The sequence below is a fragment of the Heteronotia binoei genome, chromosome 2, assembly GCF_032191835.1.
Source record: "Heteronotia binoei isolate CCM8104 ecotype False Entrance Well chromosome 2, APGP_CSIRO_Hbin_v1, whole genome shotgun sequence".
NCBI lineage: Eukaryota > Metazoa > Chordata > Lepidosauria > Squamata > Gekkonidae > Heteronotia > Heteronotia binoei.
In genome coordinates, this window is record NC_083224.1 from 182,997,104 (window position 1) to 183,023,665 (window position 26,562).

A 26,562-nucleotide genomic window follows, 5' to 3' on the forward strand; every position below is an offset into this window, starting at 1 on the left:
GAGGTCAGTAAAATGAGTACCCAGCTTGCTGGGGGGAAAGTGTAGATGACTGGGGAAGGAAATGGCAAACCACCCCGTAAAAAGTCTGCCATGAAAACATTGTGAAACGTCACCCCAGAGTCGAAAACAACTGGTGCTTGTACAGGGGACTACCTTTTTAACTTTGTTCTAAGAGCCCCAAGGTGCAGAGTGGTAAAGCTGAGGTACTGCAGTCCTAAGCTCTGCTCACAACCTGAGTTTGATCCTGGCGGAAGCTAGGTTCAGGTAGCCAGCTCAAGGTTGACTCAGCCTTCCATCCTTCCGAGGTCAGTAAAATGAGTACCCAGCTTGCTGGGGGGAAAGTGTAGATAACTGGAGAAGGCAACAGCAAACCACCCCATAAAAAGTCTGCCGTGAAAACGTTGTGAAAGCAATGTCACGCCAGAGTCGGAAACGACTGGTGCTTGCACAGGGGACTACCTTTACCTTTTAAACATCGTTCTATTGCTTCAGATCAACGTGGCTGCCCACCTGGATTTAACTGCACATGTGTTTTAATTGCCATAATCAAATCACTTCCAACTTATGATGGCCCTATGAATGATTGACTTCCAAAATGTCCTCTTGTTAACAGCCTTGCTCAGGTCTTGCAAAATGGGGGCCTTTGATTGAGTAAATCAATTTTCCTTGCTGCCTTCAACTTTTCCCAGCATTATTATATTTTCCACTGTCTCTTGTCTTTCCATAATGTGAGCAGAGTCTCAGTTTAGTAATTTAATGTTCATTTTTGCTTCTAGGGAGAGTTCAGGCTTATACTGGTATATAAGGATAAGATGACCCGCCTCTTTTTTTGATGCAGAAAGCTAGTACTTTATAAACTGAAACTAGATGCATGTGATTTTGTACTATTGGAATGCTGATGGGCAGCAGATTCAGGACACACAAAAGGAAATCTTTACACAGATTTAGGGAGGGACAGTGGCTCAGTGGTACAGCATCTGCTTGGTAAACAATCCCTGGCATCTCCAACTAAAAAGGGTCCAGGCAAGTAGGCATTAAAAAGCTCAGTTTGAGACCCTGGAGAGCCGCTGCCCGTCTGAGTAGACAATACTGACTTTGATGGGCCGAGGGTCTGATTCAGTATAAGGTAGCTTCATATGTTCATATGTTCCATGTAACTCGGCCACTCACGCTCTTGTCAAACAATAGAAGTTAGTAAGAGCTGTTGGCAGGCAGCCAGTGAAAAACACAGATTTTTGGGGAGGGATGGTGGCTCAGTGGTAGAGCATCTGCTTGGTAAGCAGAATGTTCCGGGTTTAATCCCTGACATCTCCAACTAAAAAGGGTCCAGGCAAATAGGTGTGACAAACCTCAGCCTGAGACCCTGGAGAGCCGCTGCCCGTCTGAGTAGACGATACTGACTTTGATGGACCGAGGATCTGATTCAGTATGAGGCAGCTTCATATGTTCATATATTCACAGAGAGTGATTCAAATGTGGAATTCACTGCCAAAGGATGTAGCGATGGCCACAGGCGCAGACAGCTTTAAAAAGGGATTAGAGAGCTTCACAGGGGGCAGGTTTATCAGTAGCTATCAGCCAAGTTGACTTAAGGTACTTCAGCTTTGTAGCTATGGGCCGTGAAGGGAGGGGGCCACAGGATGGCCATGGGGGGACAGGACAGCGGGGGGGGGGGGGTGAGAGCAGGAAGCTGAAGAGGCTGGAGGGCCGCCCCTCCTCCTCCCTGCTCCTGCATGATTTAGAGCCAGCCGATAAGTTGATTGGCTTGTCCTTTAAATTGTGGGGGATGGACAGTGGCTGCCCCTGGATGCTCCTTCTGCACAATTTGACTTGTGCAGGAGGGGGAGGGGTGGGCCTGAGATGGAGGGTGAGGAGCAAACCCCCCCCCCCAAAAAAAATGTCAGGGGGCCAGGCCCCAAGTGCCCCTGGTTAGCTTTGGGCCTGGGGTACTTCCACATTTAGAGGGAGCAAATCTCTAAATATCAGTGCCAGGAGACAACATCAGGGGAAAGCCTCGGCCTCTATGTCCTGTTGCTGGCACTCCAGAGGAACTGGTTGGCCACTATGTAAGACAGGATGCTGGACTAGATGGACCACTGCTCTGAGCCAGCAGGGCCCTTCTTATGTTCTAATGTCAAGCACCATGAATCTACCTACCTAAGAATGGGTACCCACAAGTGTTCTTTATCTGGTCAACCACACTTAGGGGGAACCTACTGAAGACTAGTTGGTATCATAGGACCCACATGGAAGCTTCCTGCCCTGCTTCTAGCCCAAATCATACCTTCTACCCTCTCCAGTTCTAGCCCATTCCCTATACCAACTAGCAACTGTCAGGAATTAGTATCACAATAGAGTAGTTTATTCCCTGCATGCAAGGTTTCTCCCAATGGGAAGTTTCTGGAATGCACTCCCAAATAGGTGTGTGAACCTTAAATACCCTGAATTAAATCTCTCCCCCCTCTTTTCAATAAATACCTGCTCTATGCCATTTATGGCAGGGGGTACTTTTTTGTGGGGGGAGGTGGCCGTAAAGTTTCCCTACCTGGTCACCCAGAGATATTCTTACTCAAGCGTAGACAACTTGGTAAAGGGCTCTGGCATGTCTGTGCGCAGTGTAAGGCATCTATCAAGCAGTTAATTAAAGAGTCACCTCTCTGCCCAAAAAGGAGTCCTCGTTCTCGAATATCAGGGCCAAGTATGTCACGCTGTTTGCCTGGAAGAAGCTGTGGAGTTCTGCCGCACTGCAAAAACAAAAAAGAACATTGCATGCTAAATAAAGTCTGTTCTAAGATAAACATGGGTGGAACATACTTATCAGGCAAAGGCTGACTTCTGCCCAATGGTTCAGAACTTCCCCCAGGCCATGGAACCGCGGTGAGCCCATACTTGGATTTACTAAGTGGATTTATTGTATCTGTGGGAGATAAGGGAATAATAGGGTTCTCTCTTTTTTTAAAAAAAATGCACCTTTTAAGGAACAAGCCAGCACCGAGCTATTTAGCAAGAGCCACTTCTGAGCTCCAACACCAGGCAAAGCTTGACCTGTGACACTTCTGCTTGTCAGTAGAATTGTCCTTCAGAAGACATGTTGGGGTACTGCCCAGACCAACACCGTCCCCATTTATTTATTTAGGCAAATTTATATTCTGCCCTTTGCCAAACGGGCTCAGGGCGGATTACATCCAAGTAAAACCAGTCAAATACAATAAAACCAATAAAATGCAATTAAAAGCAAAACAACACAACACAGTACTATATAACAAAAGGCGGGTGGGCTCATAGCGCAGGTTGTAATCAATGGCCCAGATATAATAATTCAGATGACGGATCAATGCAGGGGAGGATAGCAGATGGCACAGACAATGAGGAGAAGGACGTCCGCTTGCCTCAACCAAACGCCTGGTAGAACAGGCCCTATGGAAAAGTAATAAATCCGGTACGGCCCGTATTTTCATAGGGAGCTAATTCCACCAGGCTGGGGCCAGGGTCGAAAAGGCCCTGGCCCTCGTCGAGGCCAGACGGACGTCCTTTGGCCCAAGGATGGCCAAAAGGTGTTGGTTGGCAGATCGCAGCAACCTTCCATGCCATGTCAAATTATCCCCATTTGTTATGTACAGGGACTCCTCCTGCATGCTTATTTATTTTATTGTCCGACTTTCTTATTGGAATTCAAGGTGGATTACAAGTGTGCTACAACTATTCAGTCCCTCAATAAACTGACTACAAAATACAATTGCATTTGGATAATGGAATACGGATCGAGCAGCAAAGATTCCTACTGAAATGAACTTATTTTGTCCATCAAAAGGCAATTACAAAACATGATAAACTTGAGTCTAGCAGCAAAGGTCAGCGGTGAAGCAACATAATACAGTGCAGCTGGGATTGAAGAAGAAAAAACACATTGGCTGCGATCACACACACTATATAACGCACTTTCAATCCACTTTGGGTGCACTTTCCAACTGGATTTTGCCAGTTCGCACAGTAAAATCCGGTTGGAAAGTGCACTGAAAGTGGATTAAAAGTGCATTAGTTAGTGTGTGTGATCGCAGCCATTAAGTACACTCTAGCCATTTGGGAGGGAAATCTGCCCCCAACTTGGAGATATTGTAGACGAGTGGGCAGCAGGATGAAGTTTGCTGTGTGTAGCTTCCAGGGAGTCCATTCTATACACTTCAGAACCTGACATTTCCCCCAAAAGAACTTTCCTGAAGGAATCTTCTTTGGGGGGGCATAACTTGGGCTCCCTATGTCCAATCTGCACATAACTTGGAGGGCACGTAGATGAGCACCAGGGGGAGGGCTCCTGGAAATCTGATGTCTCTGGCTTGCACAGGGCCCGTTCTATATGCTTCTGAACCTGAGCCTGTCATCCCCCCGGAAAGCAATTTCCTGGGGGCAGTTTCTTTGGGGGGTTGTAACTTAGACCTCATAAATCCACTCCTCAACAAACTTGGAGGGCAGGTAGAGGAGAGTCAGCCAAAGGTCCCCTGCAAGTTTGGTGTCTCTAGCTTGCCAGGAATGTGTGTATGCATTCAACCATGTCTCAAACCTCATGAACCAAACAGTTTCATATGGCGTCTAAAAGTTCTTTACCATTTGTGGCTCACAAAGCAGGCACACCGCGAACCAGGAATCAAAATGAGCCGCACTTTCCTGGTTCATGCCTATCCCTGAGCATGGGCTTTCTGTTGTCTTCCCAGAAATTAGCAGAGGAAATACAGAGGAAGATCTGATGATAATTAGTACTTCTAGGATGCTGAGATCTAACAGGAGAGAATCTAAGGATCTACCATCGCTATACTTTTCAACACTGCTGGTGGACCACAGAATGACGGAGCTGTTAGCCTTGGTATCCAGATGGGAACAACAAGAAGACTGTCTACAACCTATCAGAATGCAGACTTCAGCTAAGGTTGCTCAGGCGTGATAAACGAGTGGAAGACTCAGGGTGGGGAAGGGTGTCCATCAGTAATGGTGTAACATCAATTGCAGGGAAACCTGGAAGTGACATGAGACATCTCTAGGAATCACTGGAAACTTTATGATAAAAACACAGAGTTTCTGGTGATTCCTAGAGAGGACTGATATCTCTTCTAGGTTTTCTCCTGGAAGTGACATCATGCCATTGGCTCAATGGACTTTAAAAAAAAAAAAAATCTCCCACTGGCCTTCAGAGTGGCAACAATAAATCAGAGCTGGAGAATCCCCTGTCGGGGCCTGGCAACCCTGTGATCAATTCAGGCCTACTAACATTTCCTTCCTAGTGTGGCTGGTCTCCCTGCAGTTCCCTCCTTTGGCCAGAGGTGGGTGACAGCACACTCTTGCCAAACATTTCTCAGGGCAGCCCATGAATTCCATACTATTTAGTGTTCAGGATTTCTTTGACAGGGCTGGGGCCACAACCAACCAACCAAAATGTGACACTGAAAAAAAGGATTTCCACCATGGGTTTTCTTTTCTAGATCTGTGAAACAGACAGCATGATTTTTAAAAAAGGAAGAAAAAATCCATGCAGAAGAGCCACCCTTCACTCAACACCAATCAATAAACAGACATGTCTAAAAGTCTAAAATTGTATTTCAGCACAAAGCACTTGTGGCTAGAGTCTACTTCTTTTGCGGCAATACACAAATCCTTTCTATGATGTTTTATGTGGGAGGTGTGCAAAAAAATTAACATGAAAGACATCATGAAATGTAATTACGTTAAATTCAAATCTAGTCAAGAAGAATACAAAGATCGCTCTGCTGGTTTAGCTAAGGTAGTTAAATCCCCAGAATGCTCCCTCCTAGTAAGAAGCCACTCACTGTATATAAAGAGCTGTGTTCTAGTACACAAAAAGCTTGTTCTAGAATAACCTAAAGAGTCAAAGCCACCTTCTATTAAGCTATTTACATAAGGTCCACGAATATGGCTGGTAAAGTACCAAACAGATTTGAATAGCAAATTTCAGGAGAAAGTTGCATCTTTCATATTTTTTTGACCGGATATGATTGCTGTGGTGAGCAGTTAAAATTAGTTTGGTAAAAGAATTGGAAACAGTAACTAAAATAAAGCATTTAAAAGAGGAGGAGGAGAAGAAGTTACTAGACTCCCGTTTACTTATGAAGCAACAGATTAACATGGTTACGCCTCTGGAATTATTATCAAAGCTGACTGCTCTTTGAAGTACCTAAATGTTAGTGCTGTGATGTTTTTAAATCATGGTATTAGCCCCTAGAGGGGCTGATACAGATCTGCTTAACTGAGAAAGTCTTCAGCTGATTTAGAAAATCATTTTCTGGAGACATAACAATTAAGAGATGCTTCAGTAAATGGTGCACAATTGTTATAATCCTTCCTGCCCAAACATTCCTTATAGTAAGAGCAAGTTATAATCATCCCCGCATGCCCTGAGCTGATGAGCCAGATGGCCATCAGTAACGCGCACAATAATTTGCTTCTTCATTGAGTAATCGGCTAAAAAGTCTTTTGATTGACAGCCCTCCTGATGATGAAGATCCGAGCAAGGACATGTACTTCAGGGGCTAGGGTCAATTGCTCAATGCATCTTATTTATCGATCTAAAATATTTATAATCCACCTTATCTCGTGGTGGCTAACAAAACCACAAACTACAAACCGCCTTATCTCATAGCAGCTAACAAAGCAACCACAAACTACAAACATAATAAAACCATCGACATTACAGGCAGCACTCCTAGGCCAAGGCAAACAAAACAGCATATTGTCAGCAGGACAGCATAGCACCAAGTGCTCAGTTATTACCAGGCATGAGTCAAATCCAAACATCAGAGATCACCACAAGTTCAATTCATCAAATACATTCTTCCTCTCCAGAACCACACACACATATCCTCCTCTAACACCAAGAATCAGTGTGGGGTAAGGCTAGGGGCCTGGAAGACCAGCATTCAAATCCCAGTTCAGCCATGACATTTACTGGGTAACACTGATTATCCCTGGCCCAAAGGATGTCTACTCAGCATTGACTAGGGCCAGGGCCTTTTCTGTCCTGGCCCCTGCTCCCATTAGAGATCCAGGCCCTCAGGAGCCTGTCGCAGTTCCGCAGGGTCTGTAAAGTGGAACTGTTCCATCAGGCCTTCAGCTGAGGACATCACTGAATATCCAAATCCAGGGCTTTTTTGTTAACAGGAACTCCTTTGCATATTAGGCCTCACATCCCTGATGTAGACAATCCTCCATGAGCTTACAGTAGGCCCTGCAAGCTCTTGAAGGATTGGCTACAAAGAGGGGTGTGGCCTAATACGCAAATGAGTTCCTGCTACAAAAAAAGCCCTGCAAATAGCAATATGGCCTCCCTGCCACACGCCACTGTATGTTGGTCCATCTATGAGCCCTATTGGAGCTTCGAGAAGATTGTGTCCATCATCTGTCTCCATTTGTCAGCCGGGATCAGTACTTGCAGAAAAAAGTTACCATCTGCATTTTAATTGTATTGGTATTATTGCCTGTATGTTTTACCTAGCTATTTTAGTATCTATGTATTGTTTTACCTTTGATGTTACCCACCCTGAGCCTGTTTGGGAAGGGCGGGATATACGGTAAATATGAAATAATACATAAATAAATTGTGGCCTCTGGAGGGAAAGAATTGTGTTTGCAGTTCTGAGCTTCTTGGGGGAAGGGCTGCAATAAAACCAGGCAGTCAACAGAAGAATATTGAATGTTTCCCTCTACCCATCTTGCTCCAGTAACAAACCAAACATTAAAAACAAAGGAATACAGTGAAAGATGGCTTAGCAAGTCCTTCTGTTTGACAATCCAACCTCCCAAGTGCAGGGAAAGGCTGAGAAAGGAGCTGTATCCAGAGCAAAGCCGGAACAGGCGAGAGGTCAACAGTGTGGTGTAAATGGCTTTGCTCTCCACTGGGGAGAAAAACGGGGTACAAATATCTAAATAAATAAATGAACAAACAGTCTACAAGTTAAAACTATCTAGTTCTGGTAATGGTTTTATTTGAGAGAGTGAAAAGCTCACCTTATGTGGAGGTTTCCAAATAGGTTGTGCAGTCACCTGTTGGGAATATGCCAAGCTTTGGATTTCTAGTATTAACAATGATGTTGGACTAGAGGGCCACTTCAAAGGTGATAATGCAGTCTTCCAACTCCAGGATTCCATGCAATACAATAGCCAGTTTGGTGTAGTGGTGAAGTGTGCGGACTCTTATCTGGGAGAACCGGGTTTGATTCCACACTCCTCCACTTGCACCTGCTGGAATGGACTTGGGTTAGCCATAGCTATCGCAGGAGTTGCCGTGAGAGCCATCTCAGCCCCACCCACCACACAGGGTGTCTGTTGTGGGGGGAGAAGATATAGCTGATTGTCAGCCACTCTGAGACTCTGATTCTGAGAGAAGGGTGGGGTATAAATCAGCAGTCTTCTTCTTCTATGCCTGTAGGCCTCAACACTATTTGGCTTCCCTGCCTGAACAGGCCTGAGATAGCCTAATTATTGAACAGGCTGAATATATTATGTATCTGATTCTGAATTAGACAGAGCATGGATCGACGCAGCCACAACATGGAGCCAGGGACAGATAGCAGGAATTGCTGGGGGAAATTCCAATTTTGTAGGGAAAACGTGATAAAACATATATGGAAAATATATAAAACTCCCCAAAATAGTAGAAAAAACACCTGTAGTTTTAAGAAAAGCCTGCCCACTGAGCTCTCAGCTGCCATTTTAGAGGTTGCTTGGCAACCACAACAATACTGCTGAGACTTCTAAGGCTAGGTTTCTATAACACGAACAAAGGGAGCAGGGAGGCCTGAAAAGCCCTGGAAAGGACCCCTTCAATCACTCTTACTGTGACCCTGATAGAGGAGGACTTGCCAGGGACTCACTAGCTACACCACTTGGCATGGCCCTTGCGGCAACCTCTGCATAACTGGGACAGAATATTCCTGGAGAAAGGCTACCAGGAAGAGGGAAAGGAAGGAAGCTGAAGACAGAGGATCAGATAAAGGTAGGTTAGCTGGTAGGCGGGAAGAAGAGAAGAGAGGAGGGAAAAGGGGAGAGGCTACGAGAGCTGCCAGGGAAAGGAATTAGGAAACAAGGAGGGAGGGGATATAGGGGAAAGTGATATGTCCAAATGAAGTCCTTCCGTATGCACTGCTTGTGTATGTGTGTATTCGTTCCTGGCACTCTGCCTGACTAGACGGATGATGCTTCTTACAATTGCCAGGCAACTCTGAAGCCCCTCCCACCTTTCCCTTTGCAAGAACACGTCGGCATAAAATGCAGTGCCAGTTTCACTGGGAGCCAGGCCTGGAAAAATGATGTAAAGGTCCCAAGGATTCAAAAGGTGCTGATTGCACCACTCATGTTTTACTGTTGTGGAATGCTGTCCTGACAACCACCCTAAATTGCTGTGATACCTTAGATCCAATCCCACACAACTTTCAGGAAGTCCCAACCAGACTGTGACCAAAGGTCACATGCAGGACATGTACCAATTTATGCCTCCTACTTTCAAGCTCTATATATATTAAGTAGCAACTTCTGGCCCAGTTATTGTCCTCATAGGGAGCAGGGACATATCATGGGCCAATACTTACAGGAACCACCAATTATTGGCTCACCGAGTTCCTTATCCGTTCCATTATCCACATGCCTAAGAAGCAATAAACAGGCTGGAATTTTAATGGTTTTGTGGGGGGAAAAATTCTTAACCACTGGAATACTTTGTGAGGCTTTGATGTTGAAATCCATTTTTTTTCTTTCTTTAAGTGATAAATTCCTGCTCAGCATAGAACTGCTAGGGCCACAATGGAGTGTTATAATGTTTAAGTGCAGGGACAGCCAAACTTACTTAATGTAAGAGCCACATAGGATAAATGTCAGATATTTGAGAGCTGCAAGACATGAATGTCAGATATTTGAGAGAGGGAGGGAAATAGATTGGGGAGAGGGAGAGGTGGAAAGAAAGCAGCTTTAACTTTAAATGCATTCTCCAAGCTGCTGGCTGGCTTGGCTTGGAGAAGTGATCTAAAGAGACAAATGCCTTCTCCAAGCCAGCTGACAGGGTGGTAGGGGCTTCAAGAACCACAAAATATTTGGGAAAGAGCCACATGTGGCTCCTGAGCCACAGGCTGGCCACCCCTGGTTTAGTGTAAGGGTCTCCTTTCCTGGTGTCTGCCAAGTGTTTTAGAAAGTCAATGAGGCTGGGGGGGGGGGGGGGCTTTGCTCCAGCAAGGCTTCTGATTGGCCACTGGAGATAAAATTAGCTGAGCACATTTTTTTTAAATGTTGCTTTGAAAACAGCTGCCACCCCAGCACAAGCGTCTTCAAGTGTATGAATGAAGGTAGGCTGTGGCAGCCATTGTGCGGCTGCACCCACCACTTTGTGTCAGAATTGCAGAAATGGCCACAGGCTCAAAAAGATTGGGGACTCCTATTGTCTATATACTATTAGCCACATGTGGTCCCCATTAGCGGATACCTACATCTGCAGATTAGAGCCACGCAGTTGCTAAGCAGGTTTACAGAAAAATCTGAAATGTTCAAAGAATTGCGTGGGAGGATTTAAATTCCCTCCAAAAGCAAAGTAGCATTCTCTTCACAAGTGCAGAAAACACACTTACCTTCAGTGATAATTGCTGGAGCCATGTTGGGCTAGCAGTAGCAGGGGTGGCACTAGAGAGCCAAGCTCAGCCCAGCAACAGTGGCTGCATAGCCTGGGAATCCCGCTAGGCCTGGTAGTGGCGACTGTATAGCCTGGGAGCTCTGCTGGGCTCACCCGTGAAAACACAGCTCAGGAGCCGAGCAGGGCATGCCTCTGACAGTGGCCCAACCCGGGAGTCATACTGGGCCCACCAATAGCAGCAGCACAGCTTCTGGACCTGGCAAGAAAGTGGGGGCGGGGCGGCATCTCAAATATCGCAAGCCCATAAATGAACCATATGATCTTAAGAGCTCTGTGTGTGTGTGTAGCTTTCAACGTGCATGCAATTGCAATCCTGATCCTGTTTAACCGGTGGTCGTGGTGCATGTTGGCACCAACGATGAGGGGAATGCAGTCGTAAGGTCCTGGAGGAAAAATTTAGGCTGCTAAGCGGGAGACTTAAGGCCAGGACCTCCAAGGTAGCCTTCTCAGAAGTGCTACCTGTTCCACGTGCAGGGCTGGAGAGACAGGCACAAATTAGAAGTCTCAATGTGTGGATGAGACGATGGTGTAGGGAGGAAGGGTTTAAGTTTGTTAGGCACTGGGATGCTTTCTGGAACAAGCGGGAGCTGTACAAAAAAGACGGTCTCCACTTGTCCCTGGATGGAACCAGGCTGCTGGCACTTAAAATCAAAAAGGTGGCAGAGCAGTTTTTAAACTAAATCTTGGGGGAAAGCCGACAGGAGATGAAATGTCTCTGGTTCGGGAAGACTCATCTCAAAGAGATGAAGGGTTAGCTGATACTTTTCTACCGGGTAATGGATCAGAGTTGTCCACTGAGATGGTGACAAACAGAATGGACTGCCTGCCAGAGTCTCGAGGCGGCAGGAGGAAGGTGGCGGGCCTAGCTTGCCTGGGAAATTATAGATGTTTGTACACAAATGCTAGAAGTCTTCAAAGTAAAATTGGTGAGTTGGAATGTTTAGTGTTGGGAGAAAACATAGACATTGTGGGAATTTCAGAAACTTGGTGGAATGAGGAGAATCAGTGGGACACGATGATTCCTGGATATAAGTTATACCGGAAAGATAGGGAGGGAAGGGTTGGAGGTGGGGTGGCTCTGTATGTCAGAGAGGGCATACGGTCCAGTAATACTGAGGTCAGAGAATTAGACTCCATTCTAGAAATGTTTTGGGTTGAAATAGAGGGCCCAAAAGGCAATTTAACTATGGGAGTTTGTTATTGCCCACCAAATCAAAAGATAGAGGATGACTATAATATGAAGGAAGGCTTAAAGATGGTGGCTAGACGTAAAAACTGTGTCGTCATAGGTGATTTTAACTACCTGCAGATTGATTGGGTCAATATGTGTTCTGGTCGAGAGAAAGAGACTGAGTTTCTAGATGCTCTCAATGACTGTGTTATGGAGCAGATAGTCTCTGAACCTACCAGGGGTGGGGCGATCCTGGATTTGGTCCTAAGTAATGCCCAAGACTTGGTGAGAGATGTAAAAGTGATCGCACCGCTTGGGAGCAGTGACCATAACGTTATTGATTTCACCGTTTGTATAAATAGAGAGTTGCTCCAAAAGACCAGCACAACCATGTTTAACTTTAAAAGGGGTAAATTCTCTGAGATGAGGAGGCATGTGAAGAGGAAACTGAAAGGAAAGGTAAATACAGTCAAAACCCTTGGGGAAGCTTGGAGACTATTTAAAACTACAATCCTAGAAGCTCAGATAAAATATATACCACAAGTTAGGAAAGGTGCAAACAGGTATAAGAGAAGGCCTGCATGGTTCACAAACAAAGTAATGGAAGCTGTAAAAGGTAAGAAGGACTCCTTTAAGCGGTGGAAAGCTAGTCCAAGTGAAATTAATAAAAGGGAACACAGGCAGTGGCAAATCAAATGCAAGACTGTGATCAGGCAGGCAAAAAGGGACTATGAGGAGCATATTGCAAAAAACATAAAGACCAACAATAAAAATTTCTTCAAATATATTAGAAGCAGGAAACCAGCCAGGGAGGCAGTGGGGCCCTTGGATGACCAAGGGGTCAAAGGATTACTGAAGGAGGATAGGGAAATGGCTGAGAAGCTGAATGAATTTTTTGCCTCCGTCTTCACTGTGGAAGATGAGAAGTGTTTGCCTGCTCCAGAACCACTTATATTGGAAGGGGTTTTGAAAGACCTGAGTCAGATTGATGTGACAAGACAGGAGGTCCTACAACTGATAGACGAATTAAAACTAATAAGTCACCAGGTCCGGATGGCATACATCCGAGAGTTCTGAAAGAACTCAAAGTTGAACTTGTGGATCTTCTAACAAACATCTGTAATCTTTCATTGAAATCTGCCTCCATTCCTGAGGACTGGAAGGTAATAAATGTCACCCCCATCTTTAAAAAGGGTTCCAGAGGAGATCCGGGTAACTACAGGACAGTCAGTCTGACTTCAATACCGGGAAAGTTGATAAAAACCATTATCAAGGACAGAATGAGTAGGCACATTGATGAACACAAGTTATTGAGGAAGTCTCAGCATGGGTTCTGTAAGGGAAGATCTTGCCTCACTAACCTGTTACATTTCTTTGAGGGGGTGAACAAACATGTGGACAAAGGAGACCCGATAGATATTGTTTACCTTGACTTCCAGAAAGCTTTTGATAAAGTTCCTCATAAAAGGCTCCTTAGTAAGCTCAAGAGTCATGGAGTAAAAGGACAGGTACTCTTGTGGATCAAAAACTGGCTAATTAATAGGAAGCAGAGAGTGAGTATAAATGGGCAGTCTTCGCAGTGGAGGACGGTAAGCAGTGGAGTGCCGCAGGGCTCAGTACTGGGTCCCATGCTCTTTAACTTGTTCATAAATGATTTGGAGTTGAGAGTAGGCAGTGAAGTGGCCAAGTTTGCAGATGACACTAAATTGTTCAGGGTGGTAATAACCAGAGAGGATTGTGAGGAACTCCAAAGGGATCTGTTGAGGCTGGGTGAGTGGGCGTCAACGTGGCAGATGCGGTTCAATGTGGCCAAGTGCAAAGTAATGCACATTGGGGCCAAGAATCCCAGCTACAAATACAAGTTGATGGGGTGTGAACTGGCAGAGACTGATCAAGAGAGAGATCTTGGGGTCGTGGTAGATAACTCACTGAAAATGTCAAGACAGTGTGCGATTGCAATAAAAAAGGCCAACGCCATGCTGGGAATTATTAGGAATTGAATACAAATCAGCCAGTATCATAATGCCCCTGTATAAATCGATGGTGCGGTCTCATGTGGAATACTGTGTACAATTCTGGTCACCGCACCTCAAAAAGGATATTATAGCATTGGAAAAAGTGCAGAAAAGGGCAACTAGAATGATTAAAGGTTTGGAACACATTCTCTATGCACTTGGGGCTCTTTAGCTTGGAAAAACGTCGACTGCGGGATGACATGATAGAGGTTTACAACATTATGCAAGGGATGGAGAAGGTAGGGAAAGAAGTACTTTTCTCCCTTTCTCACAATACAAGAACTCGTGGGCATTCAATGAAATTGCTGAGCAGTCGGGTTAGAACCGATAAAAGGAGGTACTTCTTCACCCAAAGGGTGATTAACATGTGGAATTCACTGCCACAGGAGGTGGTGGCGGCTACAAGCATAGCCAGCTTCATGAGGGGGTTAGATAAAAATATGGAGCAGAGGTCCATCAGTAGCTATTAGCCACAGTGTGTATATATGTGTGTGTGTGTGTGTGTGTATATATATATATACACACACACACACACATTTTTGGCCACTGTGTGATACAGAGTGTTGGGCCATTGGCCTGATCCAACATGGCTTCTCTTATGTTCTTATACAGAGTTGATTCATTACTCCCATTTTACAGATACCCAACGGAGGCCAAGAGCCGCTTGCCTGGTGATGACAGATTCCCAGTTCACAATTTTTAAATCCTACTCCTACAAACTTGGTTCCAGGGCCACAGCTGAAGATTTAGTAAGCGTGCTAACCGCATCCGCTCTGATTCATACCTTACTACCCTCATTTCTCACTCCCCTCTCCCTGTTTGTCTTCCTCGCGGTAGGCTTGAGCATGAAAATACCTTTGGTGCAGGGATCCATCTCATTTTGCTTCCTTACCACATGAAATGATCACAGGAAGTAAGACTACCAAGCAACAACAACAAAGAAAAACCTTCTTCCTGAGACTCCAAGACAACTTCTGCTAGCTGCTCTGACCTGGATAGCCCGATCTCATCACATCTCGGAAGCTAAGCAGGGTCGACTCTGACAAGTATGTGTATGGGAGACCTCCTTGGATACCAGCAGTCAGGAGGCAGAGGCAGGCTTTACTCAGCCACCTCTCTGAATATTCTCCAGGTCTCCAATAGAGGTCAGTCACCAGAGGTCACCATGACTTCCAAGTGCGCGCGCGCACACACACACAAATACAACAAAAAAATTGCTTATGCTAGCCAAAGTAAACAATATTTGAATACAGGACATGCAGTCTGAACCAACATTTGATTACTCAGAAGTAGCTCCACCTTGTTCCATGCAGAACTACAGCCTTATGAAAAAGGATCTCCTTGTACCAGATGATACTGGGGTGGGGAATACTCCATGTAGCCCTCTAGATATGACACCTCTGTGTGTGGACTGAATGAAGGAACAGGAGCATGAGTGTGCTCAGGGCCGGTGTGGGGGAGTAGGCAAAGTAGGCAGTCACCTAGGGCACCACCTGGCCTATGGGGCACCACTGGGCGCCCCCTCCCTGACGCATGACTCTGGCTCCTGACCACTGTCCGCTTGTCCTCTCCCATCACCAAGCTGCCCTCAACAAAGCCAAGCCACCCACCCCCCTCTCCCCAATGAGTGACTTGGCCTCCCACCTCATCCTATCCTGCCACCCTCCTTCCTGACATGGCCAGCACGCACTTCTTCTCACCATTTTTTTTGATAACATCACAATTTTTTTTAAAAAAAAAATATTAAAATAAAAAAATCAGTAAATTAAAAATATGAAAAGTTTCAAGTTTGGCGCTCTTCAATCTCCCTATGTTTTTTAATAATGCGGGAGTGCTAGTGGGTGATTTGCCTAGGGTGCCAGAAAGCCTAGCACCAGCCCGGAGTGTGCTGGCTCTGTCCCCCTGCCTCCATGTGACTGCTGGATCGTGGCCCCAGCACCCACTCTCTCCTGGCGACTGACTCCTTTCTGACTGTTTCTGATCATGAGGAGGGAGCGTACATGTAGACACTTCCATGTGTAAGTGCCATGCTCATGAGTCAAAGTAAGGCCACTGCATTCATGGCTGCTCCTGCTCTCCATATGTTGACTGAATGCACAAAGCGCTAGACTCTATGCATGTCAGATGTGGTTATGCAGAATCCCTCACAGTTTCCTGGCATACCCGTATCAGAAAACTGGATGGCCTATTACGAAATCCTACATGAAAGGTTTTGGAAGTACATTACGCACGTAGTTCACAACAGGTCATGATCTTATGCACATTTAAATTGCTGCACATATGCACCAGTGGGCCATGCAGTGCACAACATGTTGGATTAACGCATTACGACCGACACCTATATAAACACAGTAATTTCTTCAGTGAAGCGTCCTCCTTGAAGGAGTGTTGTAACATGAAACGATGATGCAGAACAAGATGCCACATCATAGGATGAAATGAGAATAAATCCTTCCAATGTCAAAACAGCACTCAAGAGTAATGTCTAGGAACACACCCAGGAAGGGGAAAAAATTAAGATGGGACATGAGAGCTTAGACCAGGCGTGTCAAATATGCGGCCCAGGGGCCAAATCAGGCTCCGGAGGGCTTCCAAGCAACTGGCTCTTGTCTACTTCCTTTTCCCTCTTGTTTCCTTCTGCATCTCAGCTTGCTTTGCCAGACTTAATTGCACAGGCGCTACAGAGCAAAACCTCGATTTTCTCCATTGGTTGAGGATCCTCCCCCTCCTGGTCCCCTGGGGAGGGGGGGAAAGAGCCAGAGCTCCCTGGATCCCATGGGAGAAATACAAAGAAAGCACCTTTAAGACCAACAAGTGCTAATGTTTTAAGCATGTTTTATTTTTAAGTTTTTTAAAAAAAAATCTTTAGTTGTGTTTGTGTCTTTTAAAAAGTTTATATCTTTGCTACGTAATCTTAAATAGGTACACACACGGCCCAACCTAACATGGCCCGGCCCAACAAAGTCTCATTTAGTTAGATCTGGCCCTCATAACAAATGAGTTTGACACCCTTGGTTAGACCATGATCAAGAGAGAACCAGAGGCCAGCCCTGCCAGGTAACAAGCCCATGGTCTCTTTCTGCAAGACCGAATGCCAGGGCTTTCATTTGGCTGGCTGTGATTAATCAGTTCTTCTGCTAACAGCGTGGATTCTGTAGTTTTTAGTATTATGTTGCCTTGTGCTAGTTTTGTTGTTATTATCTACTTGGATCTCAGTTTTCTGGGGGGGGAGAAATGTTTTTGATTAATCAATCAGCAGTGAAGGAAAGGCACTCTGTCTAAGACCTTTTTCTTCCCTTCTGCAAACTGGTCATCCATTAACATTCCCTAATTTTCAGCAAGGAATGCACACCCCAGCACTCACACTATCTCATCGAATCAGGAGTGGAATTCTAGCAGGAGCTCCTCTGCATATTAGGCCACACATCCTCCAATGTCGCCAATCCTCCAAGAGCTTACAAGGCTCTTTTTTGTAAACTCTTTGAGGATTGGCTACATCAGGAGGTGTGGCCTAATATGCAAAGGAGCTCCTGCTAGAATTCTACCCCTGGGTAGAATTACACATGGTGGAGAGAAACAGTTCTAATTTGAATGGCTAAGGGGGATCTCAGAATATTTATTCCACAGTCGGCTGAAAAACAGACGTCCAGCTGCAGCTCTGCGGAAATAAACAAAAGCTGGTACCCTGAACCATGAGCTGAGAAATTCCCAATCTGAATGTTACATTTCCTTTCAACTTACCAGGTGGCTGCAGGGAACGCTCCATTTTCTCAGCCTCAGTATAAAATATTACAAATCACCCCTTAAATACTGTACTAAGTATCACAGATCAAACAAGATACAACCTGGGAGATCTGTACCCCTAAGGGGATATAAATCCAATCAGCACTAAAGTATTGAAAGGGGAAATGCCTAACCCTTTCCTCATCAATGTTTCTCAATTTAATTCCTCTTTCCAGCTGATTATTTACACAGTAAGCAGGGGTGGAGCTCCTTTGCAAATTAGGCCATCCCTCTCCCCAATGTAGCCAATCCTGCAAGAGCTTGCAAGGCTCTTTTTTGTAAGCTATTGGAGGATTGGCTACATCGGTGGAGGGGTGGCCTAGTATGCAAAAGAGCTCATGCTAGAATTCCACCGCTGACTGTGGAGGAAAGCATACAGTTATAGAAATGTTCCAGTATTATTTTTGTTATGGAGCAACATGCTCAAAGAAAGATCCAGGTGGGTAGCCATGTTGGTCTGAAGCAGCAGAACAACGCTTGAGTCCATTGGCACGTTTAAGATCAACAAAGTTGTATTCGCGATCTGAACTTTCGTGTGCATGCACACTTCCTCAGATACTTTGAAATGGAAATTAATAGTGCACACATATAGGTAGAGGTTGAACAGGAAATTAGTATACAACATAATGAAGATGTTTTAACAGGTGCAAACAGGAAAAACAAGCTAAGTTTATATGGGCAGCATTTGTTCAGAATTAATTCTGGGGGCGGGTGAACTAAATAAATATGTCAGCCTTGGAGACAGATGCATAAATGCTCAAAGTGCTCAGAGAAAGTCACTTGAAAGCAAGCATCTCTGCCCAGAATCAAAGTACGAGTCCCTCTTTACTCCCGTTATTGCCAATGCTGGTGGTTTTTTAAAAAAAAATCATATATATATGATTTTTAATATATATATTTTAATCAGAAGTAGAAAGGGTATCACAAAATCCAGAAGTAGAAAGAGTATCACAAACTAACCTAAGAGCAGTGTTCCCTCTAAGCTGAGTTAGTGTGAGCTAGCTCCCAGTTCTTTAGCCTCTGGTTCAAACATTTTTGTCTTAGCTCAGCAAAAATGGCCCCAGAGCAAACTAATTTATGCAGTAGCTCACAACTTTAATGTCAGTAGCTCACAAAGCAGAGCTTTTGCTTACAAGACTCCGCAGCTTAGAGGGAGTATTGCCTAAGAGCCTGTTTTTTCTGCCCTCAAATGGTACATTCCACTCAAATGGTACATTCCACTTTGCATTTTCCCCTTAAATTACCTGAATGCCTCAAGTGGTGGGCAGGCTGGGGGCCATGCATCTCCACTTCTTTCTACGTTGGAGATTATGCTCTCTCTCAAACTTCGTATGCCGTCCCCATGATCTGCTCGAGGGGGGAAAAACACAACAGGAAATCACAACTCATTCCCCATCACTGGCCACAACCCAGCAAGTTCCCTGCTGCCAAACCACAGCCATGGCTTGCAGAGTTCTAGATTCCACCACGTCTGATTACGAAGGACCACTGAGGGAGGCAGACAGAACTGAGCCAAGGTCACCCACAGAGCTTCCACGACACAATGAGGATTTGAACTCAGGACTCCCACCGCGACCCTGCCATCTTCCAGCAGCAGAGTCCCAGCGCATGTGCTCCACTTCATATACCTTACAGCAGGGGTGTCAAACATGTGGCCCAGGGACTGAATCAGGCCCCTGGAGGGTTTCTATCAGGCCCCTGAACAACTGGCTCTTGTCTGCTTCCTTCTCCCTCTCTCTTGCTTTCTTCTGCATCTCAGCTTGCTTTGCAAGGCTTGCTCAATCGCACAAGAGCTACAGAGCACAACCTTAATTTTCTCCATTGGTTGAGGCTCCTCCCCCTCCTGGCCCCCTAGGGAAGGAGGGAAAGAGCCAGAGCTTCCTTTGCCCAGTTCCATGGATTCCATGGGAGAAATACAAAGAAAGCTCCTTTAAGAAGAAGAAGAAATTGGGTTTATATCCCACCCTATACTCTGAATCTCAGAGAGGTCATAATCTCCTCTACCTCCCCACCCCCCACAATAAACACCCTGTGAGGTAGGTGGAACTGAGAGTGCTTTTATAGCAGCTGCCCTTTCAAGGACAGCTTCTATGAAAGCTATGGTTGACCCAAGGCCATCTCAGCAGGTGCAGGTGGAGGAGTGGGGAATCAAACCTGGTTCTCCCATATGAGAGTCCGCACACTTAACCACTACACCAAACTGGCTCTTTAAGACCAACAAGCGTTAATGTTTTAAGCATGTTTTATTTTAAGGTATTTTTTTTAAAAAAAAAATCTTTAGTCATCTTTGTCTGTGTCCTTTAAAAAGTTTATATCTCTGCTACTTAATCTTAAATAGATACACACATGGCCCGGCCCGACATTTAGGTCAGATCTAACCCTCATAACAAATGAGTTCGACACCCCTGCTACAGCCTCCTCCCTGGGGAGGTCAAAAGCAGGGATCCCTCTAAGCTGAGTTAGCATGAGCCAGCTCACAGATTTTTAGCCTCCAGCTCACACATTTTTGTCTTAGCTCTGGAAGGACGGCCCCAGAGCACACTAATTCATGCACTAGCTCACAAGCTTTAAAGCCAGTAGCTCACAAAGTAGAATTTTTGCTCACAAGACTCTGCAGCTTAGAGAGAACATTGGTCAAAAGCATGGTTCAGGAAGCTGAGGTTGAAAAACACTGCCTGGATACCAAAGCAAATATTGCACCAGTTTTGGGTTTTTTTAAGCCAACAACAACAAAAACAACTTTCTAAATCCAGCTAGGGAGCCACTCCCGACACCTAGGAGTCCAATTCCAGGCAGATACTGTTTCCAAAGTGCAACCTGTGTTTTCCTTTCCCAGCTGGGGATTCCCCCTGCTGAGCACACACGTAATTCTGGAGACAGTGCTGGAACAGAACGTCTTGAATTTTTCAGTAACTAGTCTTGTTGAATCAGAGAAGCGTGCCTGTTTGAGCCTTCTTCCCATTCAGCGAGCAGCAGGCAGTGACTACTGGGTTTCTTCAGGACAGCGTACAGAGGTGTTTCACATTCATGGACCCAATGTAAGAACAAGAGATGCATGAACACATGAAGTTGCCTTATGCTATTGATAGTGTCGGACTACTGATTTATCAAGCACAGTGCTCTGCTCTAACTGGCAGCAGCTCTGTGAGCCTCAGACTGAGGCCCTTTGCATCACCTTTACTCAGGGGTGGAATTCTAGCAGGAGCTCCTTTGCATATTAGGCCACACCCCAATGTAGCCAATCCTCCAAGAGCTTACAAGGCTCTTTTTTGTAAGCTCTTGAGAGGATTCGCTATATCAAGGGTGTGTGGCCTAATATGCAAAGGAGCTCCTGCTAGAATTCCACCCCTGCCTATACTAAATCCTTTCAACAGAAGATACCAAGGATTGAACCTGGGACCTTCCGCGTGCAAGGCAGATGCTCTTTGCCACTGAGTTTTTAAAGGAGTCGAACTTGGTAGGACCAGAACCAATGGGTTGAAATTAAATCAAAAGAGTTTTCGGCTCAACATTAGGAAGAACTTCTTGACTGTTAGATCGATTCCTCAGTGGAACAGGCTTCCTCGGGAGGTGGTGGGCTCTCCTTCCTTGGAGGTTTTTAAAGAGAGGCTAGATGGCCATCTGAAAGCAATGAAGATCCTGTGCATTTAGGGGGGAGTGTTTGTGAGTTTCCTGCATTGTGCAGGGGGTTGGACTAGATGACCCTTCCAGTTCTATCATTCTATGGTGTGCTGCCTCAGTGCCTGCAATGACTGGGTTAGCAGAAGACAAATTGCAGAGTGCTGAAATTGCTGGAGCCCATAAATCCAGCTGCTCTGAATATGCCTAGTAGAGTTACCAATCTCTTTACAGTCTCTACTCTTAGGAATTTTAAGGGAGACAGACATGCAGAAGCAACACAGCCTGCTTTTACTCCCCTCACACCATCATTGTCATCCTTGCATCAAGCTGCAAGAAATTTGGTAGTTCTGCAATTGGCCGGCAGCAGGCCTCCACCTCCCAGTATTTGCAGCTATCCTGGTAGGGTTACCAGGTGGGACTGACGACTGGGCAGGAGGCTTACCAGGAGGCCCTGGGAGAGGGAACTCCCAAGAGTGTTTTGGATGAGGTGATATTGCATTTAAAGTGACCGTGTTCCTTTTAAATGCTTTTCTTCCATTGGAAATAATGGAGGATGGGGGCACCTTCTTTAGGGGCTCACAGAAGTGGACTCCCTAGTCCAATTTTTTTGAAACTTGGGGAGGTTTTTTTGAGAAGAGGCACCAGCACCTATGCTGAAAATTTGGTGCCTCTACCTCAAAACACCACCACCCCCGAGCCCCAGATGCCCATGGATTAATTATCTATTATACCTATGGCAGGGGTGGACAAACTTGGTTAATGTTAAGAGCCACACAAAAAAAAACATCAGATGTTGGAGGGAGGGAGGGAGGTGGTAATAAAGCAACTTTAACTTGAAATGCATTCAAGTTAAAGAGAATTTTAACTTGATTTAAAGAGAGAAATGTCTTCTCTTAGCCAGCCAATGGGGTGCTGGGGGCTTTAAGAGCTATACAATATGTGTGAAAAAAACCACATGAGGCTCCCAAGCCAGTTCGGCCACTCTTGCCCTATGGGAACCAATCTCAATAGAGTATAATAGAGCAACCAACAGCTATTTCCCGCCCCCTGCTTTCTGATAGCCCTGAAGTGGGGAGAAGGGCTCCAAACCAGGGGATCTCCTGCCCCAACTGGGGATTGGCAGATGGTTTTCAAAGTACATTTTCATGTAATAATAATGAGTACATGTAATAATAATGCATTTAAGGCTTTTTCTTCTGTGTTTCTGGGTATCTGACCTCTGATTTTCTTCCATATTACCAAATGCCACGGAATAACTAATATTTTTACATCACAAAAACTGCTGCTTGATTAGGCTGCCGAGAATTCTCTGTTAGAGCTCCTTAGAATGGACAAGAGGTGAACAATACTGTCAGTTGCTTTGGGACTCCACTGGCAAGACTAGAAGGGAATAAATAAAATAAGGGGAAGGGGATTTGTAAACAAGTGCGAACCTGCATATGCAAAAGTAAGAATGGGGTTTTGCACTCACATTGTCAATTTGTAGAGGAGGGGTAAGTTGACACTTCATCTTCTAGCCAAACCTGGATGGCCCAGGCTAGTCCAATCTCATCAGATCTCAGAAGCTAAGCAAAGTTGGCCCTGTGAGAGCCAGTGTGGTGTAATGGTTAAGTGTGCGGACTCTTATCTGGGAGAATCGGGTTTGATTCCCCACTCCTCCACTTGCAGCTGCTGGGATGGCCTTGGGCCAGCCATAGCTCTGGCAGAGGTTGTCCTTGAAAGGGCAGCTGCTGTGAGAGTTCTTTCAGCCCCACCCACCTCACAGGGTGTATGCTGTGGGGGAGGAAGGTAAAGGAGATTGTGAGCTGCTTTGAGACTCTGAGTGGAGGGCAGGATATAAATCCATCATCAGCATCTTCTTCTTCGTATTTGGATGGGAGACTGCCAAGAAAGTGCAAGGTTGTGACGGAGAGGCCAGCAATGGTAAACCATCTCTGAGCATCTCTTGCCTTGGAAACCCTTGGAGGTTGCAATAAGTCAGTTGTGACTTGATGACACTTTCCACCACCCATACTAAGAAACATTGCAAAAGAAAAAATGAGTGCAGAGAACAACAGACTGGCAACTTCATTCACCTTACCACTCTCCAAGTTGGACCACTTTATGGAGGGCCACCTCCCGCTCTGAACTATAATAAATCAACTGTCTGCTTAGATAGAAGTTAGCTTCAGAATACGTACGCAAGAGTCTTATGCCATCGTCAGGTTTCTTGGAGAATGGCTTGAAAAACTGGAAGGAAACAGAGAAGCCAGAAAGTCAGGTTTTGCATTTTTAAAAGACCTTTTCGCAAGGTTGCAACAGTACCTGGGAAAGGCACCAAAACATTTTGTCAAAGACCAAGTGAAATTTTTACTCAAGCATTCTATCTTCTCAATGCTAATGTTGCATACATATTGTGGTGTCATGAGCCAGTGTGGTATTTAATGGTTAGACGGTACTAGGATCTGAAAGACCCAGGTTTAAATTCCCACTCTGCTATGGAAACTCGCTGGGTGACTTTGGGCCAATCATGTACTTTCAGCCTATATATTGGAAGTTAACTGGTTAGTTAGTCCAGTATCCCTTCTCAATCTAACAGAGTGCACCTTCGCTACACACAATAAAAGCCCTTTGTTCTGGCGTGGCAGAGTTATAAAGTTACACAGAGACACTTTACTATTTCAAGACAGTCCTTTTACTTAGGAACTATATTCTAGATAGCGAATCTTAAAAGATAGAAACAGACCTAATCTAAGCTATCTTGGATGGGTCCAGATGCAGAAAGGCATCCTGCCTTCATCGCAGATGTCTGTGAGAAGAGATAGGTATGGGAGAGAGGGAGCAGAAGGAAGAGAGGCACTTTCCTGAGATCTGTCTACTTCAAAGGGATGGATACAGAAGAGTAAACTGGAAGAAAACCACAGTCTGCATTACATAGGGTTACATTTCGCTAAGCGTTAGCACTCATTGGTCTTAATCAGGGGTCCTCAAACTACGGCCCGCGGGCCAGATGCGGCCCGCTGAGGACGTTTATGCGGCCCACCGGGTTATGGCAAAATCAGACCGGAAGTGACGTTTGACCTAAACTCGCGTTAGCAATGCACACTTCCGGCACTGGGCTGAGGCGGCAGAGACAGAGTGTGAGGCGATACCGAGGTGAGGTGAGTTCCCAGGCTGGGGTGTGTGGTGTGGGGAAGGAAGAGAGATGCAGAAGACGGAGAACTGACGGCCCGTGGCCTTGTACAGTAACGGCAGCCACCACAACAGTCCGGCCCTCCAACAGTCTGAGGGACAGTGAACTGGCCCCCTATTTAAAAAGTTTGAGGACCCCTGGTCTTAATGGTGCTTTCTTTGTATTTCTCCCATGGGATCCAGGGAACTGGGCAAGGGAAGCTCTAGCTCTTTCTTTCCTTCCCCAGGGGACCAGGAGGGGGAAGAGTCTCAGCCAATAGAAGGAAGAGAGGGTTCGCTCAGTATCTCTGCTGTGCAATTGAGAGAGCCTGGCAAAGCAAGCTCTCCCTCTCCCCCCTTCCTCCCCAAGGGAGGAGCCTCAGCCAATGGAGAAAATAGAGGCTTTGGTCTGTAGCTCCTTTGCAACTGAGCAAGCCTTGCAAAGCAAGCTGTTATGCAGAAGAAAGCAAGAGAGAGGGAGAAGAAAGCAGATGACAGCCAGTTGCCCAGGGGGTCTGATTGGAGCCCTCTGGTGGCCTGATTTGGCCCCCGGGCCACATGTTTGACACCCCTGCCTTAGATTGCACCTATGGAACACTTTGAAACCAGAACAGGCACACAAAGACATGAGATAAGAAAGATTTCCTGCTTGTTAAATTAGTTGCAGTCATGCAAGAGTTTAATTGTTGCCAATTTAAGGCCAGTTCTGCCTTGAAGCTCATGAAGATTACATTTCGCTAACAGAAACGAAAGAGAAAGAGTGAAAGTGGTCACAATCCTGGAGACAAAATGGAAACACAAATCAGGTTGGCGCTTCCAACTCTGCCCCTTGGCAAACATCCCACTGAATAAACAGATCCTGAAGCAGTGATAGGTAGGGAAAGGTCACACGTGTACACCCCCCTCCCTGGTTATAAAGGAACTCTAAAACTGGAATCCTTTCCTACACATTCTTATCACAGTCACACATCCAAACAGCACACAGTCGTGGTCTTCTCTAGCCACTCTATAGAGGACTCTGAAGAAAGAAAGAGAAATTGGAAGGGGGGGGGGGCGCTTCTCTTTCCTGTCCCCCCCCCCCCAAAAAAATAAACTAATAACAACACACATTTTGCAATCCTGGAACAGTCACTAGTTTATCAGTCGTGTTTCAATGGTTACTGCTTTCCAAAAAACAAAGATACGGCCTTAAGCAAATACAAATTCAGCATTCATGTTTTATATATAACCTTTTCTCACTTGGGGGATGGTTGAATATGTGGGTTTTTCTTTTACTGTATCTTGTATGTTTTTACATCTTGGGAATTGTAAGCTGCCTTGGGCAACAAAGGAAGGGCGTGGCTAAGGTATAGACAGAAGGAAGAAAAATATCACATCTACAGTCTTCATTCTTTTTCCTCCTGCTTGCCAAAAGATCAGAAATCAATAACCTTAACAGTGCAAACCTGAACAGAGTTATACACCCTTCTAACCTCAGTGAAGTCAATGGTCTTGGAAGTGTGTAAATCTACATATGACTGCAATGTAAGTATATGTTATCCACACATCTATCACAATATATTTATAAACCAGGGTCTACTAGGGCTTCCAGCTCTGGGTTGAGAAATTCCAGGAGATTTGAGGGGTGAAGCCTGAACAGAGCAGAGTTTTGGGGGAGGGACCCCAGTGGAGTAAAATGCCATTGAACAGGGGTGTCCAAACTTGCTTAACATAAGAGCCACAGAGAATAAATGTCAGATGTTTGAGAGCCGCAAGACAAGGAAGGAAGGAAAATGGATGGGGGAAGGTGAGATGGAAAGAAAGCAACTTTAAATTTAAATGCATTCCCCAAGCTGCTGGTTAGCTTGGAGAGCCACACAACATGTGTGAAAGAGCCACATGTGGCTCCTGAGTCACAGTTTGGCCACCCCTGCCATAGAATCTATTCTACAAAGCAGCCATTTCCTTTGGGAAACTAAACTATATAGTCTGGATATCAGCTGCAATCCCAGGAGGTCTTCAGGTCCCACCTGGAGGTTGTCACCCTGCAAGCACCTTAAAGACTAACAATATTTAACTTCAGCATAGCATGGCTCATTTTGCAGCTGGAGCTCCCTTGCATATTAGGCCACACACCCCTGATGTAGCCAATCCTCCAAGAGTTT

General features: G+C 45.4%; 1 protein-coding gene across 1 annotated transcript in view; it reads right to left on the minus strand.

The window, feature by feature from the left end:
- QSOX1 (quiescin sulfhydryl oxidase 1) overlaps positions 1-26,562 on the minus strand; it is a 126,381-nt gene that overhangs the window by 41,874 nt on the left and 57,945 nt on the right. The window contains exons 3-5 of the mRNA XM_060232609.1: positions 23,449-23,497; positions 18,892-18,994; positions 2,654-2,744 (exon numbers count right to left, since the gene is read on the minus strand). Of these exons, the coding sequence (XP_060088592.1) occupies positions 2,654-2,744; positions 18,892-18,994; positions 23,449-23,497 (243 nt within the window). The remainder of the gene's footprint in view (positions 1-2,653; positions 2,745-18,891; positions 18,995-23,448; positions 23,498-26,562) is intronic.